The 22080-nt window shown below is 45.1% G+C and overlaps 1 protein-coding gene across 1 annotated transcript in view; it reads right to left on the bottom strand.

Annotated features, from left to right (window-relative positions):
• The window catches only part of Nsg2 (neuronal vesicle trafficking associated 2), a 55837-nt gene that overhangs the window by 4400 nt on the left and 29357 nt on the right, over positions 1–22080 (bottom strand). Inside the window, exon 4 of the mRNA XM_020183635.2 lies at positions 327–437. Within this exon, the coding sequence (XP_020039224.1) occupies positions 327–437 (111 nt within the window). The remainder of the gene's footprint in view (positions 1–326; positions 438–22080) is intronic.

Raw genomic sequence — 22080 nt, 5'->3', positions numbered from 1 at the left:
AGGTGAATATAGCAGAAGCATCATACACTCACGTGAAAAAATGGAGAACTGAGACCTGTTGAAACTATTTTAAGAATGTGGGGAAGGAGAACAGAGGAAAACGATGGAGGATGAATTCAGCTAAGATATGTGGTAATCACTTTTGTAAATGTAACAGTGCACCCCCAGCACAACAGTAATTTGATGATGAGGATAATTAATAATGAAACTATCTGTTGGGAGGTTGCCACACCCAACATTTGGCCAGCAATGGAGGGAAGATGCTGATAATCCCACCAACTGAAGCTGACGGTAACCTGGGCACCCAATTACCAAAGGTTCCTTACCTTATAGACAAATCCCTCCGGGCAGCTGTGGTCATAGGTGAAGGCCTTATAAACCACCAGGAACACAATGCAGGCAAGGAAAGCGAGGGCCAGGCTGACAAGGATGGTGACCTGGAGGAAGACAAAGTGGAGAGTTCTAAAGCCCCAGCTCGCCGCCTTCAGCTCCACCATGGCAGTTGTCAGGCCCAACCTCAAAGTCATTCTTGACTCTCCCTTTTCCCAACCTGCATATCCAACTTACAAGGAAAACCTGTCATCTCTGCTTTCAAATGCATCCAGAATCCAGCCACTGCTTACCACGCAATCATTTCCAGCCTGGCCCAAGCCATCAGCACCTCTCACCTGCAGCATGGAAACCACCTGTAACTAGCAACTTGACCCTCTATGGTGTGTGCTGGACATATGGAAACCAGAGAGATCTCAGGAAGATCTAAGTCAAGGCATGTCCTTTTCCTACTCAATATCATGCAGTGGTCTCCAACCCTCTCAGAGTAAAAATTCAACTCCTCTTTATTATCCACAAGCAAGCTTTAAAAAATGATACAACACTAGACAAACCGTGGGCACCATAATTATGCATCAGAATGCACACACAATGTATATAGTTGTTGTATAGAATGCATCAGAATATATATGGATGATTTCAGAGGCACCTGTGAGCTTAGAATGTGCCCATTGCCCCACCTGTATACAAAGAGGAAGGGTAATCCTCATGATACTGGGGCATCTAGTGTTATGAACAGAACTGGGGGGAGTACAACTTTTGAGCCAGTTGGCCTAGAAATATGGCAGATAATTCTAATGGAAAGAAGGCTCCTTTTGGTTTGGAAGAAAAATAAAATCAATGGTTGGGGAACCCATCTCTTCTCCCTCCCATCTTAGCTGTGTCTACAAGGGCAGAAGAAAACAAGAGTCTGTAATGCTCCAAACCAATGGAGGTGCTTGTTGGTGGCTTTAAATACTGGATGGGAGGGATTTGAAAGTGGATATAGGAAGGGTCAGGCTGAAATCCTCCAGGTGGACATAGACTATGAGGAAGCACCATGCACATATGTGCACATAGTTTCGCGTAGTGACATGTGCAATTCAGTTTAAACTATTATTGATGATGCAATAAGCTCCCACCTCCCATTAACTCCAAGCCCTCAGTGGCAGTCTGTTGCACATGTGTCAGCCTCCCAACCTGGATTGGGTAAGATGACAGTGTTGGGTGAGATCGCACGGAAATCAGACAGGAATCACCCAGACACAACATGGAACTGAAATAGAGAAGTTCAAGGAAGCTGAAACTGGAAGGAGAGATGACTCCTCAGGACCCCCAAGATAGCATTTGAATAGTACAGGAAAGCAATGCTGAGGACCCAGGAACTCCAGGCCAACAGATGTTTGAGGTATAATGTTAAGGGACTAAAAATGCCTGGGTTTCCAATAGCTAAACATCCATTGACTGATGAATGGACTTCCAAATTTGTGGATTCCACATCCATGGATTCAACTAGAAATGTCAGAAAAAAATAAATCCTGTCTTTACTGAACAGGTACAGACTCTTCCTTGCCAATGTTCCCTAAACAATATATTATGACAATTATTTACATTGCATTAGGGATCATAGGGAATCTAGCAATGATTTAAAGAACACAGGAGGATGCACTTGGGTTGTGTGCAAATACTGCCCCATTTTGTATAAGGGACTTGGGCATCTGATGACTTTGGTATACTCAAGGTATCCCGGATCTAATCCTCCATGGATCTTGAGGAATAATTGTATGTCCATATAACAAAATATTATTTAGTCATAAAAGGGAATGAAGTATGTGTTACAAATGTGGATAATACTCAAAACCATTGTGATTAATGAGAAAAACCAGCTACAAAAGGTCAAAGATTATGAAATGTTCAAAGCAGGAAAATATAAGAGACAGAAATAGATTGGACTGAGGGTAGGAAGATTGGGGGATGGCCACTATGGGTACTAGTTTCCTTTGGGGGTGACAAAGATGTTTTGCAACTAGATAGGGCCTCACACTTGCTAGGTTCTACCACTTAAGCCACAGCTCTAGTCCTTCTGTGCTTTAGTTATTTTTCAGATGCGGTCTAACTTTTTTTTGCCCAGGGCCAACCTTGACCATAATCCTCCTACTCACGGCCTTCCGGGATCACAGGAGCACACCACCATGCCTAGCTTATTGTTTAAATAGGGTATCACTAACTTTTTGCCCCAGCTGGCCTTGAATCAAGATCCTCCTGATCTGTGCCTCCTGAGTAGCTGGGATGAGGAGTGGGCCCCATGTCCTGCCCCTAGCTAAGCTTGGATTCTTGATGAACCAGTGTGCTTTGGTTATGGGAGTAGGGTGCAGAGCCTATGACTTCTAATTTGGCTCCAGGAGGAGATTTCCTGCAGGTGGATTTCACTGGGCATTCCAGATCTGGCTGCCCTGAGCCTAGCAAATTTGTGGAACTCAGTGACCCCATGAGCTTGGACCCTTCAGTCTAGCTCTGGACAGGAGCTGAGCCTCAGAGGACCAGGAGGGAAGCTCACTTCCTACAAAGTCCCTCTGAACATGAAAACTGGGCATCAATATTTGTTGACTCAGTTTATAGAAGCTCAGTTCTCAGGGACATTCTAAAGCCCATGGTTTTGCCTCTTACATTTAATAATCTGGGACTACCATCAAACAGCTTGTTAGTTTTGCAGTGCTAGAAGTGAAGTGTTTCGCTAGTATGATCCTTGCCACATGCGAACACCATTTCACTCTATGTGTGTGTTGGCTCTGAGCTAGACTCTGAGCCTGTCCAGGCCTCAAGGAGAGTCTAGCCGGCAGTCAAGCATTGAATGAGTAAATCACCAGCAAGGATAACATGGAGCAGAGCAGGATCTGAAACAGCCCGAAGAGGACAGTGCTCAGTCCAGGAAGGCAGGAGGAGCTGGCACAGGGTGACCCAGGTAGAAGTATTCCAGTCCTGCCCTGAGACCCCCAAAAAAGGAAAGGACTTCCCAGGGTCCCAAAGGACCCAGGGGAAGCAGCTATGACAAAGGAACAAACACTGTGAGGTGAGGTGAGAGGAGGCAGGGACAGCCCTGTGAAGGGCTTTGGAGGCCTTTGTCATCTTCCTTCAGCACAGGAGACAGCATCCATCCTGGGCTTTCAGAGAATTGTCCCTGGGTGTTCTTGGCCACCCTTCAGTCTCATGCTGTCCCTCCCTGGCTCCCACTCCCACTTCTCCCTCTGGCCATCCCCAGCCCACTCCCGAGTTTCTCTGGTTCAGCCTGGAACTCCCGTGTGCCCTTCTTCAGGGTCAAAGAGAATGTCACCTCCACCTTCCCGCCCATCCCTGTATACCTGACCCTTGGCTGACCTGACACTTGGGCCAGATTCATGCTGAAGTATGCCTGGTCATCATTCCCATCTTATCCCTTGAGCCCTCCTCCTGCTGGGAATGCCTGGGGAACCAGCAGGTCTCAGCCTCCCCACTGTGGCCAGCACAGTGACTCATGCTCAGTGGGCACCACGCACATTTCCTGAATCACAATGTTGATTGCGTTAAGACCACACATGCATGCATGCTCTCCACCCAGATATGCATAAGCAAGCATCTGTGCAACCTAATCCAAACTACATTGTGCTGGGGTGGGATGGAGCACAGAACTATCTTCACTTGACCTCTATGGTTCTCCATCCCATCTTTGCAACCCCTCTACCAACACCCCACCACTCCCCACACACTTAAACAAAAGCCCCTTCTTGAGAAGAAGCAGAATTGGGTTGCATCCACCAAGATGAACCCAGGCTGGACAGACAGTACTGAAGAGGCCCAGAGGCCCCTGCTCTCTGAAAGTCTACTGTCAGCCCATGGATGAACTTGGTGCTCTGTGGATGGCAAGAGCAACAGCTGCGCCTCGAGAGTTCCGAGGATCAAGTCAGATAATTAGTGAAGTCCTCAGCTGATGGAGCGGCGGTTCCCCAAAACATATGCCGACATCTCGACCTCCAAGAACCTGTGAACGTGAACCTATTCAGAAAGGAGTTCTCAGTGGGGTAATTAAATTAAGAACCTTGAGAACCTTCTGGGTTGTGCAGGTGTGTTCTTCCTTACATGGGACACACAGAGGGGAAAGAGAAGCCAAGTGAAGATGGAGGCAGAGACTGCAGTGATACAGCTACCATCCAAGGACCACCCAGCATCACCAGAAGCTAGGAGAGGCAAGGAAAGGTCCCTCCCTGGAGACCTCAGAGGGTACAGCCCTCTCAACACCTTGCTTTTGGACTTCTGGTCACTGGAACTGGAAGGGGATAAACTTTTGCTGCATTAAGCCACTAGTCTGTGGTAGTCTGTCATGGCAGTAACCAGGTAACCAGGTACACAGTGCCTGGTGTACATGCTAAAAAGGTAAGCTCCCCCCATTTCTCCTATGTGTGCCTCAGCCCACACTTCAAAAGTTCCAAACACTCAGGAGGACTGTTGTATTCTGGTCGTGTATGCCTTTCCAGCCCTTCTGGCAAACTTCTATTCATGCTTCAAAACCCAACAGACCACAAGTTACAGACCACAAGCTTCCTCTGGGAAGCCTTCCCCTACCTATTTGTACTCTCACTACACTGTGCATCCCTTCTCCACTTGGCACTCAGTCCTATTTCACAATTGTATATTCAAGACTCTCTCTCTCTCTCTCTCTCTCTCTCTGTGTGTGTGTAGGAACAGTATTTGGTCGGTCTCTACAGTCCCAACTTCCCGCTCATGACCCCAGACCATGCAGGGGAGCTGCTAAGGCGTGCTCCATACTCCCTACCCACACTCCTTTCTTTGTTTTGGCACAAAGCATTATCTACACTGGATTTTCAGGCACCCCACCACCACCCTGCATAATTTTTATGTTTGTTTTTGAGATAGGGTCTCACTACGTAGCCCAGGCTAGCCTCAAACTCACAATTCTCTTGCTTTAGCCTCCCAACTGCTGGGATTACAGGCATATGGCACCACATCCAGCTCAGCACCCCCAACCTAACTGTTCTACAGCCTTGCAGAGAGCCTGGAAGGGGAGGAAGAGCCAGTGGATAAGATCTCTGTGTATGAACTCTGCCTTGTCTGATGCAGGAAGGACGATTAGTCATCCCTGAAGTGATCCCCTTGCCTGCCTGCCACGCCCCTAGAAGCTTCTGTCTGATGGCTGGCTGAATGCCCTCCATTCCAGGCATATCTGTGCTGTTCTCGGCACTAGCTATGGCACCATGCCAACAGGGTTCCCAAAATGCTCCTGCCTCTGATGAGCTGTGTGTGAGACTTCGGGAAAGGGGCCTTACGTCTCTGAGCTTCTGATTCTTCATCTATGAACTGGACACCAAAAAAATCCCAGTCTTCAGGATTGATGCGAAGATCCAGTGAGAGGATACCTATAAGTTCCCAAAGCTGTCCTGACCCACAGGCATAGCTGGTAATATCAAACACTTACTTGGCCATTCAACAACACACTGGGTACCAGGGCAAGTGGCATTGATGTTTTCTGTCTGTTAAACCTCATGATAGCCCTATAATGCCACGTTATTCCCATCTTACAGTGCTGCAAGCTGAGGCACAGGGAGGCAGTAACTTGTGTGAGGCCACGAGTAATGGAAGGAGCAGAGCCTGTGTGCTAGCCAGACTCTGCAGGCCTTTGTTGTGATCATTGCCCTACCCAGTCTTTGGGAATCCTCTGTCCACCACCTCCACTGTCTCCGTTCTGCACTGTACAAATTGTATGCTTATTCTAGGTGCGTGCGTCACAGCAGACATGGAAACCCTGGGCATTAGAAAGAGAATAGAGAGGAACAAAGTGCCCCTCCATCTGCCGCCAGGCAGCTGAGGTCAGCCCCTTGTCAGCCTGGGAAACGAACTTCAGACCCTGCAGCCTCTCAGCACCACAAGGCCCAACGCGGGCTCCTGAGGAACACAAACCCTGGAAACCTCAAAGCAGCATGACCACTTGCATGACAGAGATTGGATTTGGTGAGGAGATAAAAACAGAGCACCTGGAACTGCCAGAGACAGAATCAGGACCTTTGGCACCTTCTTCCTGGCTAAAGATCCTGACAATAGGGCTCCAGTGCAAGGAGAGAGGGGAACCCAGGCTTTGTAAACTCCATGCAATGGTACCCTGGCCCTTTCCCCATACCAAGAGAAGCCATGTCCCCTACCCACGAGTGCCAGATCCACCACTTACATATGGACCTGGGCAGGCTGCCTGTCTTTGGGCCCCTCTGCTACCTCTTTCTTAAATGGGGTGACATTGGTGACTTCCTCACACTGGTGGTATAGCCTCAGGGCAGACCCAGTCCCTGGTGGGTGGCGGGACTGTCGTAGGAACAACCTTAGCACAAGTGGGGTGCTTCATTATATGTCCTCACTCCCTGGCCTTGCAGCTGTGTGGGACAGGCACCCAGAGGCTGACCGTGTGATCAGCATGCTCATTTTACCAATACCGTGTCACAGGCAGAATGACCTTACATATGTGAGGGGCACAGTGAGGATTTGAACTCAGAAGCCCAGGTGCTCACCATATGTTAGCTTGCTTCTAAACCTGTAACAACATTAGAGTTTTTTTTTAAGTGGATTGGGGCTGGGGATGTAGCTCACTGGTAGAGTGCTTGCCTAGCATGCACAAGGCCCTGGGTTTGATCCTTGGCACTGCAAAAAGTAAATAAATTAAAATGTATTGTACCAATATTATAAAACCAATGTTGGAAATCCCGGAGGATGCCCACTGTAATCCTGCAACCATCCTCAGTTCTATCTTTATCCTTGTCCTAGCTGCATACATCCCAGCATAAATCTCGATTCCTCCTGCTCCGTCCTATTTTACACACCTGAGGTCCCTTCAGCTCTCAGCGGTCACACGGGGCATCCTCATGTGGGTCACCCAAGAACCAAGACAGCTCTCAACGTCGCCATCTATAAAATGGCTTAATCATTGCATCAGTCTTCACTGAAACGCCATGGTGCAACCAAGATGGAGGATGCGAAAGACGAGTGTTGTGCGCGTGCCAACATGGCGACCCCATGCTTCTTGCCACCGCTGCTGTTGTAATTACAGCTCAGTGGGGCTGGATTGGGTTCAGTTACTTTCTCAGCCCTAGGGCCACTGGCTGTTATACTTTGTCACCATCACCTGTGATCTGTCCTCACCAGCTGACTGACAGCTTCTTAGAGGCAAGGCCACTCCCTCTGGCTCTGCACTTCTCCAGGGCCTGACAGTCCAGCTCTCTAAAGGGTCTGCTGGTGGGTCATGTCTCACGTCGATGGGACAGAAAAGCCCCATGGGTGTGAAACATGTCCTCTCAGGTCACTCCTGCCTCTGCTGCTGATCCCTCCTCCCTGCTGGCTCTGAAGGCTCTTCCTAAGTTACCCGCTGAACACTGCATAGTGAAGATGAAAACCCTCCCTGACTCCCACCTCCTGGCACAACAGGTATTAGAACCATTTAAGGAGGTGGTCAGATGCAGAGTCCTCGGCCCTGCACCTATGGATGCCCTTGGTCTGCCACAACACCCGGAAGTCATAATAGTCCACACACACCCTGGAAGCTTGGATGCATGGTACCTGGAGCCACTGGCAGTTTAAAAGCAAGGCCAAAGTTCTCTTCCTGGCATCTGAAGAGAACAAGGAGTTAGCCATCCTTCATTATCTGCGGATAATGAACTCCCTGCAGAGACCCAAGTTCTGCTGCGCTCAAGTATAGTACTGCACAATACTACTTCTGGGGCTCCATTGCTGTGGGTCCCAGCCATAGTCACATACCACTCTGTGTTATCATGACTTCTTAACCTGCCAGCCTGCCCCACCAGGCTGTGGGCTTCCTGAGAACAGGGACACCAACTCTTAGCCTGAGCCTGGAACAAAGGCTGGTCTCCATTAGCTTCAGCCAGTACCCACGGATAGGCCCCAGAGCAGGGCCAGGGCATCTCCTCTGCCCTGAGGGCCATCAACACGGATCCTGGCCGTGGTCAGAGGTACACAACTGTTCTCTGCATCCCCACCTGCCCTCTGGTATAGACACAACCTGTATTCCCATCTCTATGGAGACACAAACCCTGCAGTCCAAACTGCTTGTTCCATTAAGCTACTTTCATTCCTCAATCCCCTTTCTTGGCAGAAGAGTTGATAAAAAAAAATTAGGTCAGTGAAATTGGTTTGGAAAATTAGAAATCTTCTCCAAATTCTAATGGACTGCACTGCTAAGCGTGCCAGTGGAAGTTCCCTCGCCAGATAAACTATTCCACATCTGCCTGTGAATCCTGTGAAGGAGGAAACAATGCAATCCAGTAAACACAGCCATACTTTCCCTGGATTTAAGTCAACCATGTTGGGGGAGGCAGTGTCTCTGCCCCTCTGCTCAAGTCATTACCTTTGACCCAGAAAAGGAAGAAGGAATCTACTGAATCCTCTACCTCCTCACACAGCATACCCTACACACACACACTGGCATAGATACACCCTCCACACACACCTTGACACACAGACACCCTCCACACATGCCCACCCTAATATATAGACACCCTAAACATAGACACCTCACCACACAGACACACTACACACACACCCTGACACATACACACCCTATGCACAGACATATATACAGACACCACAATACACAGCCTACCTACAGACTCCCCAGCACACACACACACACACTCTACCTGGCAGGGGGTTTGGAGAGGATCTTTACAGAAGAGTTCCTGCAGTGGGCCTGGGATGGCTCCCTTGGAAAGGTCTGTTTGAGGGGTGGGTCCCTCATTCTCAACAGGAATGTGGATTTTAGGGCTATCCCCACCATTCACAGAACCGCTGGGAGTGGTGCCCTGTGTCTAAGTTATACATGCCTGCTTTCCTCTCGGGGGGTCTTGAACTCATGTAGATGCTCCACAGAGGGTGACTGTGACCAGCCCCCAGTAAAATCCTAGACAGTTGGTCTCTGATGAGCTTTCCTAGGACACAGCACACACCTGTGCTGTCAAAACTAGGGAAATTCAGCACGTCATGCATAATAGGCCCAGAAGACTTGAAGCTTGGACCTAGTCTCCTCTGGACTCAGCTACATGTGCTCCTTACTCTGTGGTGACTTTACTGTGGGTCTTTCCTCTGTAATAAACCAAAGCCATGCACACAGCTTATACAGAATCATCTAAGGCCTCAGTGAATCACTAAGCTGGGGACAGTCTTGGGTACTCCCAACACAACTCCTTGTCTGGTTTCCCTGCAGGAGACAGCACCAGGCCTCTTATTTCCCAGAGTCCAGCAGGTAGTGAGCTAGATCAGGACCTGAGCCTTAGAGACAGGCACTGTGTTCCAGCCTCTGCCTTTCCCTTCCTGCCTCCCAGAGCCCGGACTCCATTAAAACCTCTTCCTTCCCTTCTTGCTTTGTGAGTCAGGATGAGGATAAGGGTCTTATTCTTTCTATGTGAAGGAGCCTGACCAACTGTCTTGAGGCCTATCCCTCTCCTCCCTATGGCATCCTGACCTAGACTGTGACATGGTGAGCCTGACATTTGACAGTGGAAGCAAACACATGTTCTCCTACATCTTGGCTTACATTTTTCCCACTCTGGGGATGGTAAGTACATTTAGACTGCCATCATCTGGATATGATTTGCTTCTAGTGTTAGAAGCTTGGTCCCAAGGAACTGGTGGTGGGAGATTATGGAACCTTTAAGAACTGGAGTCAAGTGGGAGGTGGTTAGGTCATTGGGAGGCACTGCCTTTGGAAGAGGTTAAGATAGTTCTTTTGGGATCCTGTTTAATTCTCATTAGAGTTGTGTTACAAAACAGCAGGACTGGCCCCTCCCTGATGTCTGGCTTCCCATCTTGCCCTGTGATCTCCCCTTCTTCCACACACTCCCGCCATACCATCCACCATGATGCAATGTAGTTAAGGGGGCCCTTTCCAGAGCAGGTATCATGTGGTTTGGACTTTCAGACTCCAAAACTGTGGGTTAAACAAACCTCTTTTCTTTATAAAGTACCCAGCTTCAAGCACATTGTCAGAACAATCAAATATGGACTAATGTAGCCACCATTTGCATTGCAGAATGAGATCCCTTCCTAGAGTGAAGTGGGCACAAGGGGATAAGAAGCAGAAGACTCATTCAGGGCTCCCTCCTGAGCTTACAGGAGAAGCTGCCCCAGATTTATCGGATGTTTGCCAGGTGACTAGAGCAGCTCTGTGTCTGCCATTTGGAATCATCCTAATATCTAGGCCTCCTTGGTGAGAACCCAAGGACAGTGGGAAGATTCTGGCACCAAAAGCCCCTTCCTAATCCTCATCCATCAACTTATATGGGTGAGGAAGGGCTGCCTCCACGTCCACTTGACCCAGGCAGAGGGCTCACTAATTTCACCTTTGAGCAACACCCCAAGGTTAAGCCTTCCCTCCAAGTTCCTGTGTTCTGGGGTCAGTGTGTGTGTTTTACTGTAAACTGTTCTGTCCTGATAAAGACAGGAAAACAGCATAGGGATCAAAGTCTTGGCTTTGAAACCAGAACCTGCCATGCTTGCACTCCAACCCTCTCGCTTCCTGTCGTACTACATTTCTGTGGCCTCAGCTGTCTCATCTGGAAATTGGGATGATGATGACTGCCTTGAAGCGCTGACGCAGGAAGAAATGAGACGAGTGAGTGCGTAGTGCTGAGGCAGCACGTGGTGCAGAGCAGGAGCCCACACACCAAGGACTTGGGAGGAACGAGTGAGCCTCAGGACTCGAAATCTTATTCCTTTCACCTGTGCCATGGTTCCAGCACCTTAGGTAATTATGTTTCCATGCCTAGCAGACTACAGTCATTCAATGCTGATTAACTTATTAGCGTAAGTTTGGATTCGACTCACGCAGATACCTGAGCTTAGGAGATAATCACAGCCACCATAATGTTTCAGTTGATCTGTTTGGCCTAATCAGAAGAGAAGCAAGAACTTCCTTCGGGTTTTATGAAATATTGGAACAAGGCTGAAGTGCTACTAGCCAGAGCTTGTCTGAAGGCAGGACTCTGAGAGCAGACACACTGGCCACTTGCAGCTTCTCCCCAGCTATCCTCTGCGGGACTTTGAATGGGTTTTGTGACATCTTCAAGTCTCAGTTTCTTCCTCCATCAAGTGGGGATTACAGTGATTTTTAGCACTGAAAGGTGAAATGAGTTCACTGAGGCCACCTGTCTGGCTTTGGTATGAATCATGCATGTCCAGTAGCTGAGTACATCAGCGATTTCTGTAAAGATGCCATCTTTGGTAGAAGAACCAACCCTAAAATGACAGGGCAGGTCTGAGAGTGGACATGCAATTGATAGCCCTGTTTCCTCTCCCTTTATTCTGTTTAATTCTTCACTCAGGGTAATTGCTTTTATTTAATCGCTTTTTTTTTTAAAGCAACTCAGGAGTTGCTTTGTCTGAGAACTGAGCTCCATAGCCAAGATGATTTCATCAGAAAGGCTTAAGATGAATGCTGTGATTTCTTAAACACAGTGTAGCTATTTTAACTTTCTTATTAATGTGTTTTAAACCTTATGTCTTCCCTGTTTAAAAAGTGAAGAAAATGAAACCTAAGATAATTTAAATCATTTTCCTCAGGAATAGAATAGCTGAGATTTGAGTTCAGGTCTGACCCAAAGATGTTGTGCATTTTCTACTTGTTCCCATGCCTGTGGGGTGGCTACTCCTAGAGTGGCTGCCTGGAAATACAAAGGTTTTTTGGATCCCCAAACCAAAAAAGATTGTGTTACCATAACGTTTGGTCAGTTCCCTATGGAACCCCCAAAACCCATTCAAGAAGCCCATTCCCCTGAGCACTGGAGAATCCTGCCGAGTAAATTGCCTTTTGAAAGAGAAAGGAAAATGAAGCCTCTGTACCCTCAAACTTTATATGAGCAATAATTCAAGAGCATCTTTCATAACTCAGAGAGGAAGTTTCCCCGTGGGGCAAGGGGTGCTGTAGCAGTGTGATCCTGGGATGTAAAACCAGGAACTCATTAATATTTGTGGAATCCTTGAAAGAGGAAAAGCACTGTTTAAATTGTAACATTTCAAAGCACTGGTTCATTTCACAATTTAATGTACTATAGGCAAAATCCTTCTAAAAGAAATGAGAATCCAGGGCCTTGATTTTGTAGGAGATAAATCTCTGGCCTCTTGGAGTATTCTTCATGTTAAAAGTTCTAACCATCACTCAGTGTGGGCCAGAGGACATGAAGACCTTTGACAGAGAACGTCTTACAGGACAGAGACAGTGAGGGCTTTACTTCACAAGATTGTGTCTTTATAAGGCGATATGCAAAGTAAATACAAAACAGATCTAAACATGTTTACCTGTATCTGACCAACCTGTCAAGAGATGTTCCTCACCACCTCTCCTGTGTGAGCACAAAGCAGTCAAGCAGCATAAGTAAGTGACAAGGGTCAGGTGGGAGGCAGTGGGCATGCTGGGGACTGTGGGGACCCAGAGGAACCTGCCCATGGGCAGGGGATATCATCTGCTCTCTGTAGGTGACTTGTCAAGGATGAGAATGATTCCCTACAATGGCACTTCTAAGCTTTCAATACAAGACAGAGTTCATGACCTTTATATAAATTTTCACAATTTTTAGACTGTGAAGCAATGTGTTGATTGCTATTTTCATTACTTACTTAAACCTTTGAGTAACTCTGTGAAGCGGAGCTTTTCATTGTTCTCTTATAAGAAGTAAGGCTCTAAAAGTGATTAGTTCAAGGTCAGATAGCCAGTAATCACCCCTAGTCTGTTTTGAACAAGGTTCAGGATGAAACAGGGAGTGAGACTGGTCTGGGGCTAAGTGTAGAGTCCTGATGGCACTGTGGACATCTGTGACCAATTACTGAAAGGGACAGGGTGGGAAGTTAAAGAAGTCTGGAACACACCTCCAAATTGATTCAGGCAGACCTCTTTCTACCATAGTGCACGGATCTGGGGGACCCCTCCTCCCTCTGGAGGGAAGGACTTAACACTAAGCATCTAGTACAAGCCAAGCACCAAGCTTTACACACACTGCTGTATTCTAAGTCCACACCAACAGCAGCCAGAGGAAGATGTTATTATCCCCATCTCACTTAAGTGAGATGAGGGGGCGTCTCAGGATCCCATGAGCTAGACCAGGTGGAGCCCTATCTTTCTGACTTTTGTTCAGCACACCTGGGCCTTCCTTTCACCTGGGCTGTTGAACTTCTACCACAACCTTGTCTATCGCCATCGTTTTGGAGAAATGGTCCAGGTTCATTTTGTACATATGCAACTAGGAAAGGAGGTTGTACAGCATGGCTTCGTCCACAGGTGGCAGAAGTGACTATAAATCTCCCCCAACATGCAGGTAGGGAGCAGTGAGATCATGAGGTTTGCTTATTGCTGCCTGATGACAATATTAACGTATTATTAAGAAAATGAAAGACTACCAGGAGTTCAGGGTTCAGGCAGTGTGGAGATTCATTTCTGGCTTGTCAGAGGCAGGACAGAACAACTGGGAAGGGAAACAGCGGGAGAAAGGCAGGAGAGGGAGTTAGATCCTGGCCTCAAACTGACCTGGGATCCGATGTCTGCTCCGCCATTGACTGGCTGTGTGACCTTAAGTAAATGACTCCACCTCTCCAAACTTCTGTCTCCTTATCAGCAAAACTGGTATTAATCACAACACCCACCCGACAGGTGTATCAGGAGGACTGCCAAAGATGCTGGATGTAAGGCTCCCATGAACACTAGATATCATTACTATCATCATTATTTAAATATATTCTTTACACAGTCACCAATGCAGCCAATTGCTTACCATCCTGCCACTGAAATAAGTGGACACCTGCCTTCATCTCATGAAGATCTGGCAAGCCCCAGCCTTGGTTTACTTTCTCCTGGCTTCACTGGGGCAGGAATTGGACTCATATTTCACCTTCTTTCCCTGACTGTGAGTAGTGGAAGTGCAAATCCCTTACAAACCCTTCTAACTGTACAAACACAAGGAAATCACCCAGAAGATATGGGATTGCACATACAGCCAGCCCGTGAGACCACAGAGACATCGCCACAAGCCTGAAACCAAGGGCCTGCAAACTAATGACATTCACTGCCTTCTCCTTGCAGGGTTCCCCACAACAGTTGCAATTTGGGTCCCCAGTTTGTGTGCCAACTCAACAGTGACCTCCAAAAGCCCTGGCAGGAGGGGTCACCATGGCCCAGAGCCAGGTGTCCATGTCTTGGCCTGTATATGAAAGTGATCTTTGAAAGGCTGTAGACAAACCACAGACTTGGAAGTGAGGCTAAGGTCAGGGATACTTCCTGGACACAGAAAATAAGAGAAGAAAGGGATGCAGAGACTAGGGAATGTCCTTTGCTATAGGTTCCAGTGAAGAAAAACCACAGTAGCCAGCTGAGAAAGCTGGTTTCACATTTGCCTGAGTGAGGCCACAGCTCCACTGGACTGCTGACTCCTTGACAACTGAGGCCTGGAGGCTCCACCTCAAGTAGCCAGGTGGATTTGGTCACATGCACCTGGCCAGGGTGTGGCTGCTGTAGGTGCTCAGTAAACCTGTGCTAAGTAAATGAGTGCCCCCTCGTTAGCTCCATTCCTCTTATTTTGATTGTACCCCATCGTTTTCCACAAACAAGATAAGGCAATTTAACGTATGCTGAGTCCTCACCTTGTGCTGCATTCTGCTCTGAGCACCTTTCATTCTCCATGGTGTCTTCACAGTTTTTATAAATTGAGCATCACTAATCTGAAAATCCAAAGTTCTTTTTAACACCAACATGATACCACAAGTGGGAAATTTCACACCCGACCTCATGACAAGTTACGGTCAAACACAGATATATAAAATATCTTTCAGCTCTGTTTATAAGATGTATATGAAACATAAATGGATTCTGTGTTTAGACTTTGGTGCCATCCCTAAGATACCGATTATTATATCTGAATAACCTGATTATTATATATGAATATTACAAAATCCCAAATCTGAAATGCATCTGGTCCAAGCATTTTGAACAAAGGGCAGTTAAACTATATTTCAGACAGACATTATTATTATTATTGTAGTAAAGTAAGTGGAAGGAACAAAAACGGGCAAATTGAGGGGACTAGTGCCCATACTTGAAGCATATGAGCAATAAGTTGGCTCAAGGTTTTCTAGAAGCCTGACCAAAAATACCTCTGTGATTAACTCCATAGAGTCCAGAAGATAAGAACAAGCCAGCTGCTCAGAAGATGTACAAGTGGCTCCTCTCTTAACTTGTATGGCCCTGAGCAAGCCACTTCTCTCTGTTTCAATCTTCTGTCCGAAGAGAGAAATTCGTCCCCATCCCAGGGCAGTTGTGAAGGCCAAAGACAGAACAAAGACAGCAAGCATAGCGCCTGGAACCCAGAAGACATTCCATCAATTTTCACCCTATCTCTGCCCTTTTTCCCTTCCCACTCACAGAAGGAGGCCTCTTGGAACGTGGGTGGTGAACTGTAAAATCACTGGCATTTCCACAAAAGAAGACAGGAGCTACACAGACGATTTCGGGCTTTTCAAGTGCACCTACTCCTGCGTTTCATGAGCAGTGGGCGGCTGAATGATACGATGAGTTCCAGCCCAAGCTCTGCTGGAAATACTCATTAAAATGGAAGGGGAAATGGCCATCAGAGAGAGGAAAAATTTCTCAACATCACTAACCATAAGGGAAATGCAAATCAAAACCACAATGAGATACCACTTCTCCCTACTTAGAATGGCTAGTCACAAAATGACAAAAAATAATAAATGCTGAAGAGAAGGTATAAAAAGAGGTACACCATTGCCGACAAGGTCAATTAGTACAGCCAGTGTGGATACCAGTATGGATACTCCTCAAAAATCTAAAAATAGAGCTACTGTATGATCCAGCTATCCCACAACTGGGTATATACCCAAAGGAAATGAGGTCATATGTTGAAGAGACACTAGCATGTCCATGTTTATTGCAGCACTATTCACATCAGCCAAGTGATGGACTCAACCTACACATCTGTCAATAGATGAATGGATAAAGAAAATGTGGTCTGTATTACCATGGAATATTATTCTGCCACAAAAAGGCATGAAATTCTGTCATTTGAAAGAACATGAATGGACCTGGAAGACAGTCTGTTAAGTGAAATGTCAAGCACAGAAGGACAAATGTCACATATTCTGACTCTAACATGGACTCTAAAAGAGCTGGGAGCAGAATGGTGGCTACCAAAGGCAGGGAGAGGAGGGGAGGGAGAGGCTGGTCAGCAGGTGCAATGTTACAGTTAGACAGGAATATTAAACTGGTCTTCTATTACTCAGGAGGGGTGAATGTAATTCACAATACTGCATCATATACCAAAGTTAGACGTTAGAAGAGAGGATTCTGAATATACTTGCCACGAAGAAACACTAAAAATTCAAGGTGATGGATGTCCTACTATCCTGAGCCAATCATAGCCCAAGATACACATGAATCAAACCATCACATTGACCCTCGTGACGCTGTAGGAATAAACTTCACAAGTTTATGTGTCAATAAAAAAATTAACTTAAAAACCTAATTAAATAAATCAAGAAACTGACTTAGAAGAGTGAAGAATACATGAATGACTGGTTCTTCAAAGAGTTAAACCGTTCTGATGGTGAGAGAGGAAGGAAGGAAGGAAGGGAGGAAGGGAGGAAGGAAAGAAGGGAGGGAGGGAGGGAGGGAGGGAGGGAGGAAGGGAGGGAGGGAGGAAGGAAAGAAGGGAGGAAGGGAGGGAGGGAGGAAGGAAAGAAGGGAGGAAGGGAGGGAGGGAGGGAGGGAGGAGCCTTCAACTCCCCATCACAGTGTGTACCCTGAGATGGGCTCAGGAAAGTTCCATTTTTTCTGTCATCTCCTGCAGCTAAGAAATGCAATTGATTTTCATGGCCTCATTTTCATTTGTCTTAAAGAACAATTTCCCTTGGCTCCTCAGAGAACTGAGATGGAAAAACTCTCATTTGTACTTTTCCATGTAATCCAAAGCGTAATCATCTACGGGACCACAGATACAGGTCCAGGGCCATACATGGGATGCAGGGATGGCATAAATGTGGCCTTGCCTTTGGGGGAAAGCATTAGAAGGCAGGGAAGAAACACCATGGTGGCTGTGGCAGTCCTGAATCAGCGTGGAAGGAGAACGGAAAGGGCAATCCGGCAGAGAAAGCAGCCTGCACAGAGGCATGAGTGTGGTGTGGTGCATGGTGGTGAAAGACAGGGCTTCCGTAGAAAACAGAGGCAGCCCGAGGAGGGAATGTGTCAGACTAAAGAGCTTATCCAGGATACAAGAGCGCTCCCAGGTGTCAACATCCAATGTTCATTGACAGGGTTCCATTTGAGTCTTAAAAATTACTTTGGCAGTTTAGATGGAAATTGACCAGGAGCAGGCGAACTTGAGAAACCGAAATACTGTCAAGGGCTCTAAAAATAATCCAGATGTGAACAGGTTTTCCATAGTCCCCAGTACTTCAGCCCCCAAGACTGACGTAGATACGTGAGAAGATATCAGGGCCATAAACCTACATTTTCTGGTGCCAACTATGTTTTGACGGTCTATATGCTATCCAAGTATCCTACAAAATTGCTCTTTATATCCAAGGATGACTAATGCATGTCTGAAGGGAAATCTGTAAATACAGAGCCCCAAGCTCTATTAACATTCAATGATAAATGATTTTGCTTTAGAATCAAATCCACATAAATGGAAGCTTCCTCTGCATGACAGCATCCTGGGAATATTAGATTGTGGGCTATGGCTTGTACTTCCATGAATCACCCACACCACTTGCCCCAAAGCTGGAGACACGGTGGCTACTCTATAAATACATATTGACTGAATGGGGCCACTTGGAGAAAAACTGCTGAAGGGAGTTACAATTAAGGAATGACAACAGGAACACTGCAAATATAACCTTTCAAAGTTTCAAAGAGGAAGCTGGGAATAAATAGAATTGGTTTATTCACAGATTTAATGAAAATCACCACACCCTCCCAACAATACTAAGCCAGATGATGTTTGGGTTCGTTCTGCTTTTTTAACAAAAAAAAAAAAACCAAAGAAATGGATTATTTTTCTACTCTTTAAATTTTCTAGATCATAATAGTATACCAGACCTGACAAAGATAGCACAAAGGAGAAAATGCAACCTCATAAATACATTATTTAAGCAAAAAAATCCATTAATATATTAGCAAACAGAACCCAGCTATAAATTATGGCCAAAGGAGGACATGTCAGGATGGCTTAATATTGAAAATCTAATAGTGTAATTTACCAAAATATTTAGATAAAGAAGACAAACCATATGATCCTTTCCATAATGCAGAAAGGGTATGGGGGGAGGGATCCATCAAAATATCGATGGTGAAACACTAGACATAGCAGATCTGGAGTTACAGACCAATGCAATTACACAAGAAAATGGCATTAGAAGTCTAAAATTAGGAACACTAAATGATGTAAGAAATCTAAATATCAGAAAAAGAAAAGCAACATTAGCATTATTCTAGATAAAACAGTCATCTATCTAGAAAAATCCAAAGAATCAATTTTTTTGGTAGTAGAGTTTAAATTCAAGGCCTCACACTTGCTAGGCAGGTGCTGTCCACTTGAGCCACTCCACCAGACTTTTTTTTGTGGGTATTCTCGAGATAGCATCTCATGAACTATTTGCTTGGGGCTGGCTTCAAACCATGATCCCCCTGATCGCTGTCTCCTGAGCAGCTAGGATTACAGGAAGGAGCAACCAGTACCCAGAAAGAATCAAATTTTTAAACAAATCATTAGAAACAATAAGAGAAGTTAGAAAATGCCTGACAGCAAATAAGTACACAAAATTCAAAGTTATGAGCTGGGGGGAGTAGCTCAGGGGCATTGCTAGCTTGTCTGAGCCCTGGAGCTTTATTCAGTATGAATAATAACTATATAGAAAATATAATGAAAGAAAAAGCCCTTTTAGAATATCAACCAAAATAGTAAAATATATAAATTCAACAGGAACTGGAGAAATGATTTTGAAGCCCCACTGAGAAGCATGGAAGAATTCACAGGTATAAAATTAAACCTTTCTAGAGAAGGTTTAAAGATGTAGCTTCTCCTCAAATTAATCTATAAATTTATATAATTCAAATTTTAAAGTAACAGAAATATTTTGGAACCTAAAAATATGTTCATGTGTATCTGAAAAGCAAACGTCCCAGAATGAGTAAGGAGTTTCTACAAAGTACAAAAAGAATAAGGAAAGGGCAGTGTGTGCAGCTATTAATGTGCATTATAAGACTATTAACTGAAAAAATTGGTGTATGATGCCAAGTAATTGTCAGAACAATGGGAAAAAAAGATAGAAGTAAATTAAAATATCTATAAAAGGTTACAAGTTCAAATACAAGTACTGCCAAAAAGAAAAAAAAAAGTCACATATCTAGAGAGGAGAAAGATTAACTAACACTCTTCAACCAACAAGCCAAGTGCCATCCAAAAGAAATAAAATTGGATTTCCAACTCATTCTTTACACAGAGATAAATTCCAGATGGACTAACATTTTAACATAAAAAATAAAATTATAAAAATACCAGAAGAAAACATGAGTATAGCATGAAAGAAGTTCTTAATTTTTATAGAATCAAATGTGTCAGTATTTTTTTATGCCTTCTAGAGTTTGTGATTAACTTGAGTTAAAGCAAAAGTAAAGATCCTTAATCCTGCCTTGTAGGATTAAGAAAGAAGTTATACCATAAACAAAACCAAAAGGCAAAGGACAACTGAGAAAATATCAACAAATGAGAAAGATAAATCTGTATCTTGGAGAGGCAGCTATGCAAATCCATAGGAAGGAACTATAGGTAATCCAACCGTACAGGAAGTTTTTGAGCAAAATAAGTCAAGTTGTCAACTAGTCAAAAAAATTAACAAATGCTGGCAAAGATGTGAAGAAGGAACTTTTTACCCTGTTGGTAGGAATGGAAATTAGTACAACCACAATGGAGAACAGTGTGGAGGTATATCAAGAAACTGAAACTAGAACCAACTATCCCACTTCCAGGTATATGTCCAAAGTCAATAAAATCAGTGTACCAAGCCAGGCACCAGTGGCTCACACCTGTAATCCCAGCTACTCAGAAGGCAGAGATCAGGAGCATTGAGATTCAAAGCCAGCCTGGGCAAATAGTTTGTGAGACCCTATCTCAAAAACACCATCACAAAAAAAGCCCAGTGGAATGGCTCAAGATGGAAGCCCTGAGTTCAAACCCCAGTACCACAAAAAAAAAAAATCAGCATACCAAAGAGACACATGCATGCCCATGTTTATTGCAGCACTCTTGACTAAAATACATAGTCAACCTTGGTAACCACAAACAGATGAATGGATAAAGGAAATGCCATTTATATACTCAATGGAATATTATTCAGCCACGAAAAAGAACAAAATCCTGTCTCTTGAAGAAACATGGATGGTCCTGGAGGACATTAGGGTAAATGAAATAAGCCAGGCATATGCTTTCTCATACATGGAAGCTATAAAAGCGAAAATCTACCTTAATGTAGAATAGTGATTTACAGAGGTTGGGAAAGTTTAGTAAAGAGAGTTTGGATTTGATCAAGGCATGCTAGAGGTGTGTGTTGAAATACCACACTAAACCCTATTAATTAAATGCATAATCAATACAAATTAAGCAAAAAGCAACATGGAAAGACAGTCAATCTCACTGATAATGAAAAAGAAGTAAAAAAAAATTGAAGAGTCATTTCCTATCTATCGTGTGGTAAAACTTTTAAAGTTTTCTTTAAAAGCCTCGCACACACAACATGGGGTCATTCACATTCTTAGGCACTAAAATGTGAATGAAGTATAGACTGGAGAGAAATTTTTAGAAGACAATTTTGTAAAACCCTATTAAATTGAGAACTTACATATCTTCTGACAACCTTTCTGTGATTAAAAACACTCACAGCCTACGAACATACTTGTAAAATATCTGAAAGGTGTCTGGTGTATGTGTCTTAACCCCTTGGGGTTGCTGTTGGAAACGACCACAGACCGAGTGGCTCATAAACAGAAACTGACTTCTCGTGCTCTGGAACCTGAGAAATCCAACATCAGAGCACTTGCAGATTCAACGTCTGGCAAGGGCCACTCTGTGGTTCACAGGTGGTGCCTTCTCAATGTGTCCTCATGTGGTACAAGGTGGGAACAAAGCTCCCTTAGGATTAGTTTTAAAGGTATAAATCCTATTTGTGAGCGCTCCAGTCTCATGACCTGTTCATCCCCAAAGCACCCACATCAATTTGGGAGTTAGGATTTCTACATACAGATTTGAAGGGGACACACATTCGGACTGTAGCAGTGTGCGTGTGTGTGTGTGCGTGTGTGTGTGTGCATGAACACACACTCACACGAGGAAGTTCACTGCAGAACAGTTTTTAGTAGCAGACTGAAAGCTAGAACAATAGTGAGCAATAGTGAAGCAATTGGGAACAATCTATGCAATCAACAAGAACAAAAGAGCCCTCAGTGCACCGATGCCCGATGTGGAAAGATCGCTGAGATGTTTTATTAAGAGAAGAATGCATGCAAAATGGTCCCGTTGGAGAAAAGGAAAGAGGGTGCCAGTGTGCATATGCATATGCAAGCATGAACAGTGACTGGTAGAAAGTGTCTGATGGGAACGTAGGAAATGATTCTGAGGCTGTCCGGTACAAGTCTCCCCACAGATGGAAGGGCACCACAAATCCGAGCTGTTCAAA

Source organism: Castor canadensis, chromosome 16 (assembly GCF_047511655.1).
Source record: "Castor canadensis chromosome 16, mCasCan1.hap1v2, whole genome shotgun sequence".
Lineage (NCBI taxonomy): Eukaryota > Metazoa > Chordata > Mammalia > Rodentia > Castoridae > Castor > Castor canadensis.
This window is presented reverse-complemented; position numbering and strand designations above follow the sequence as displayed.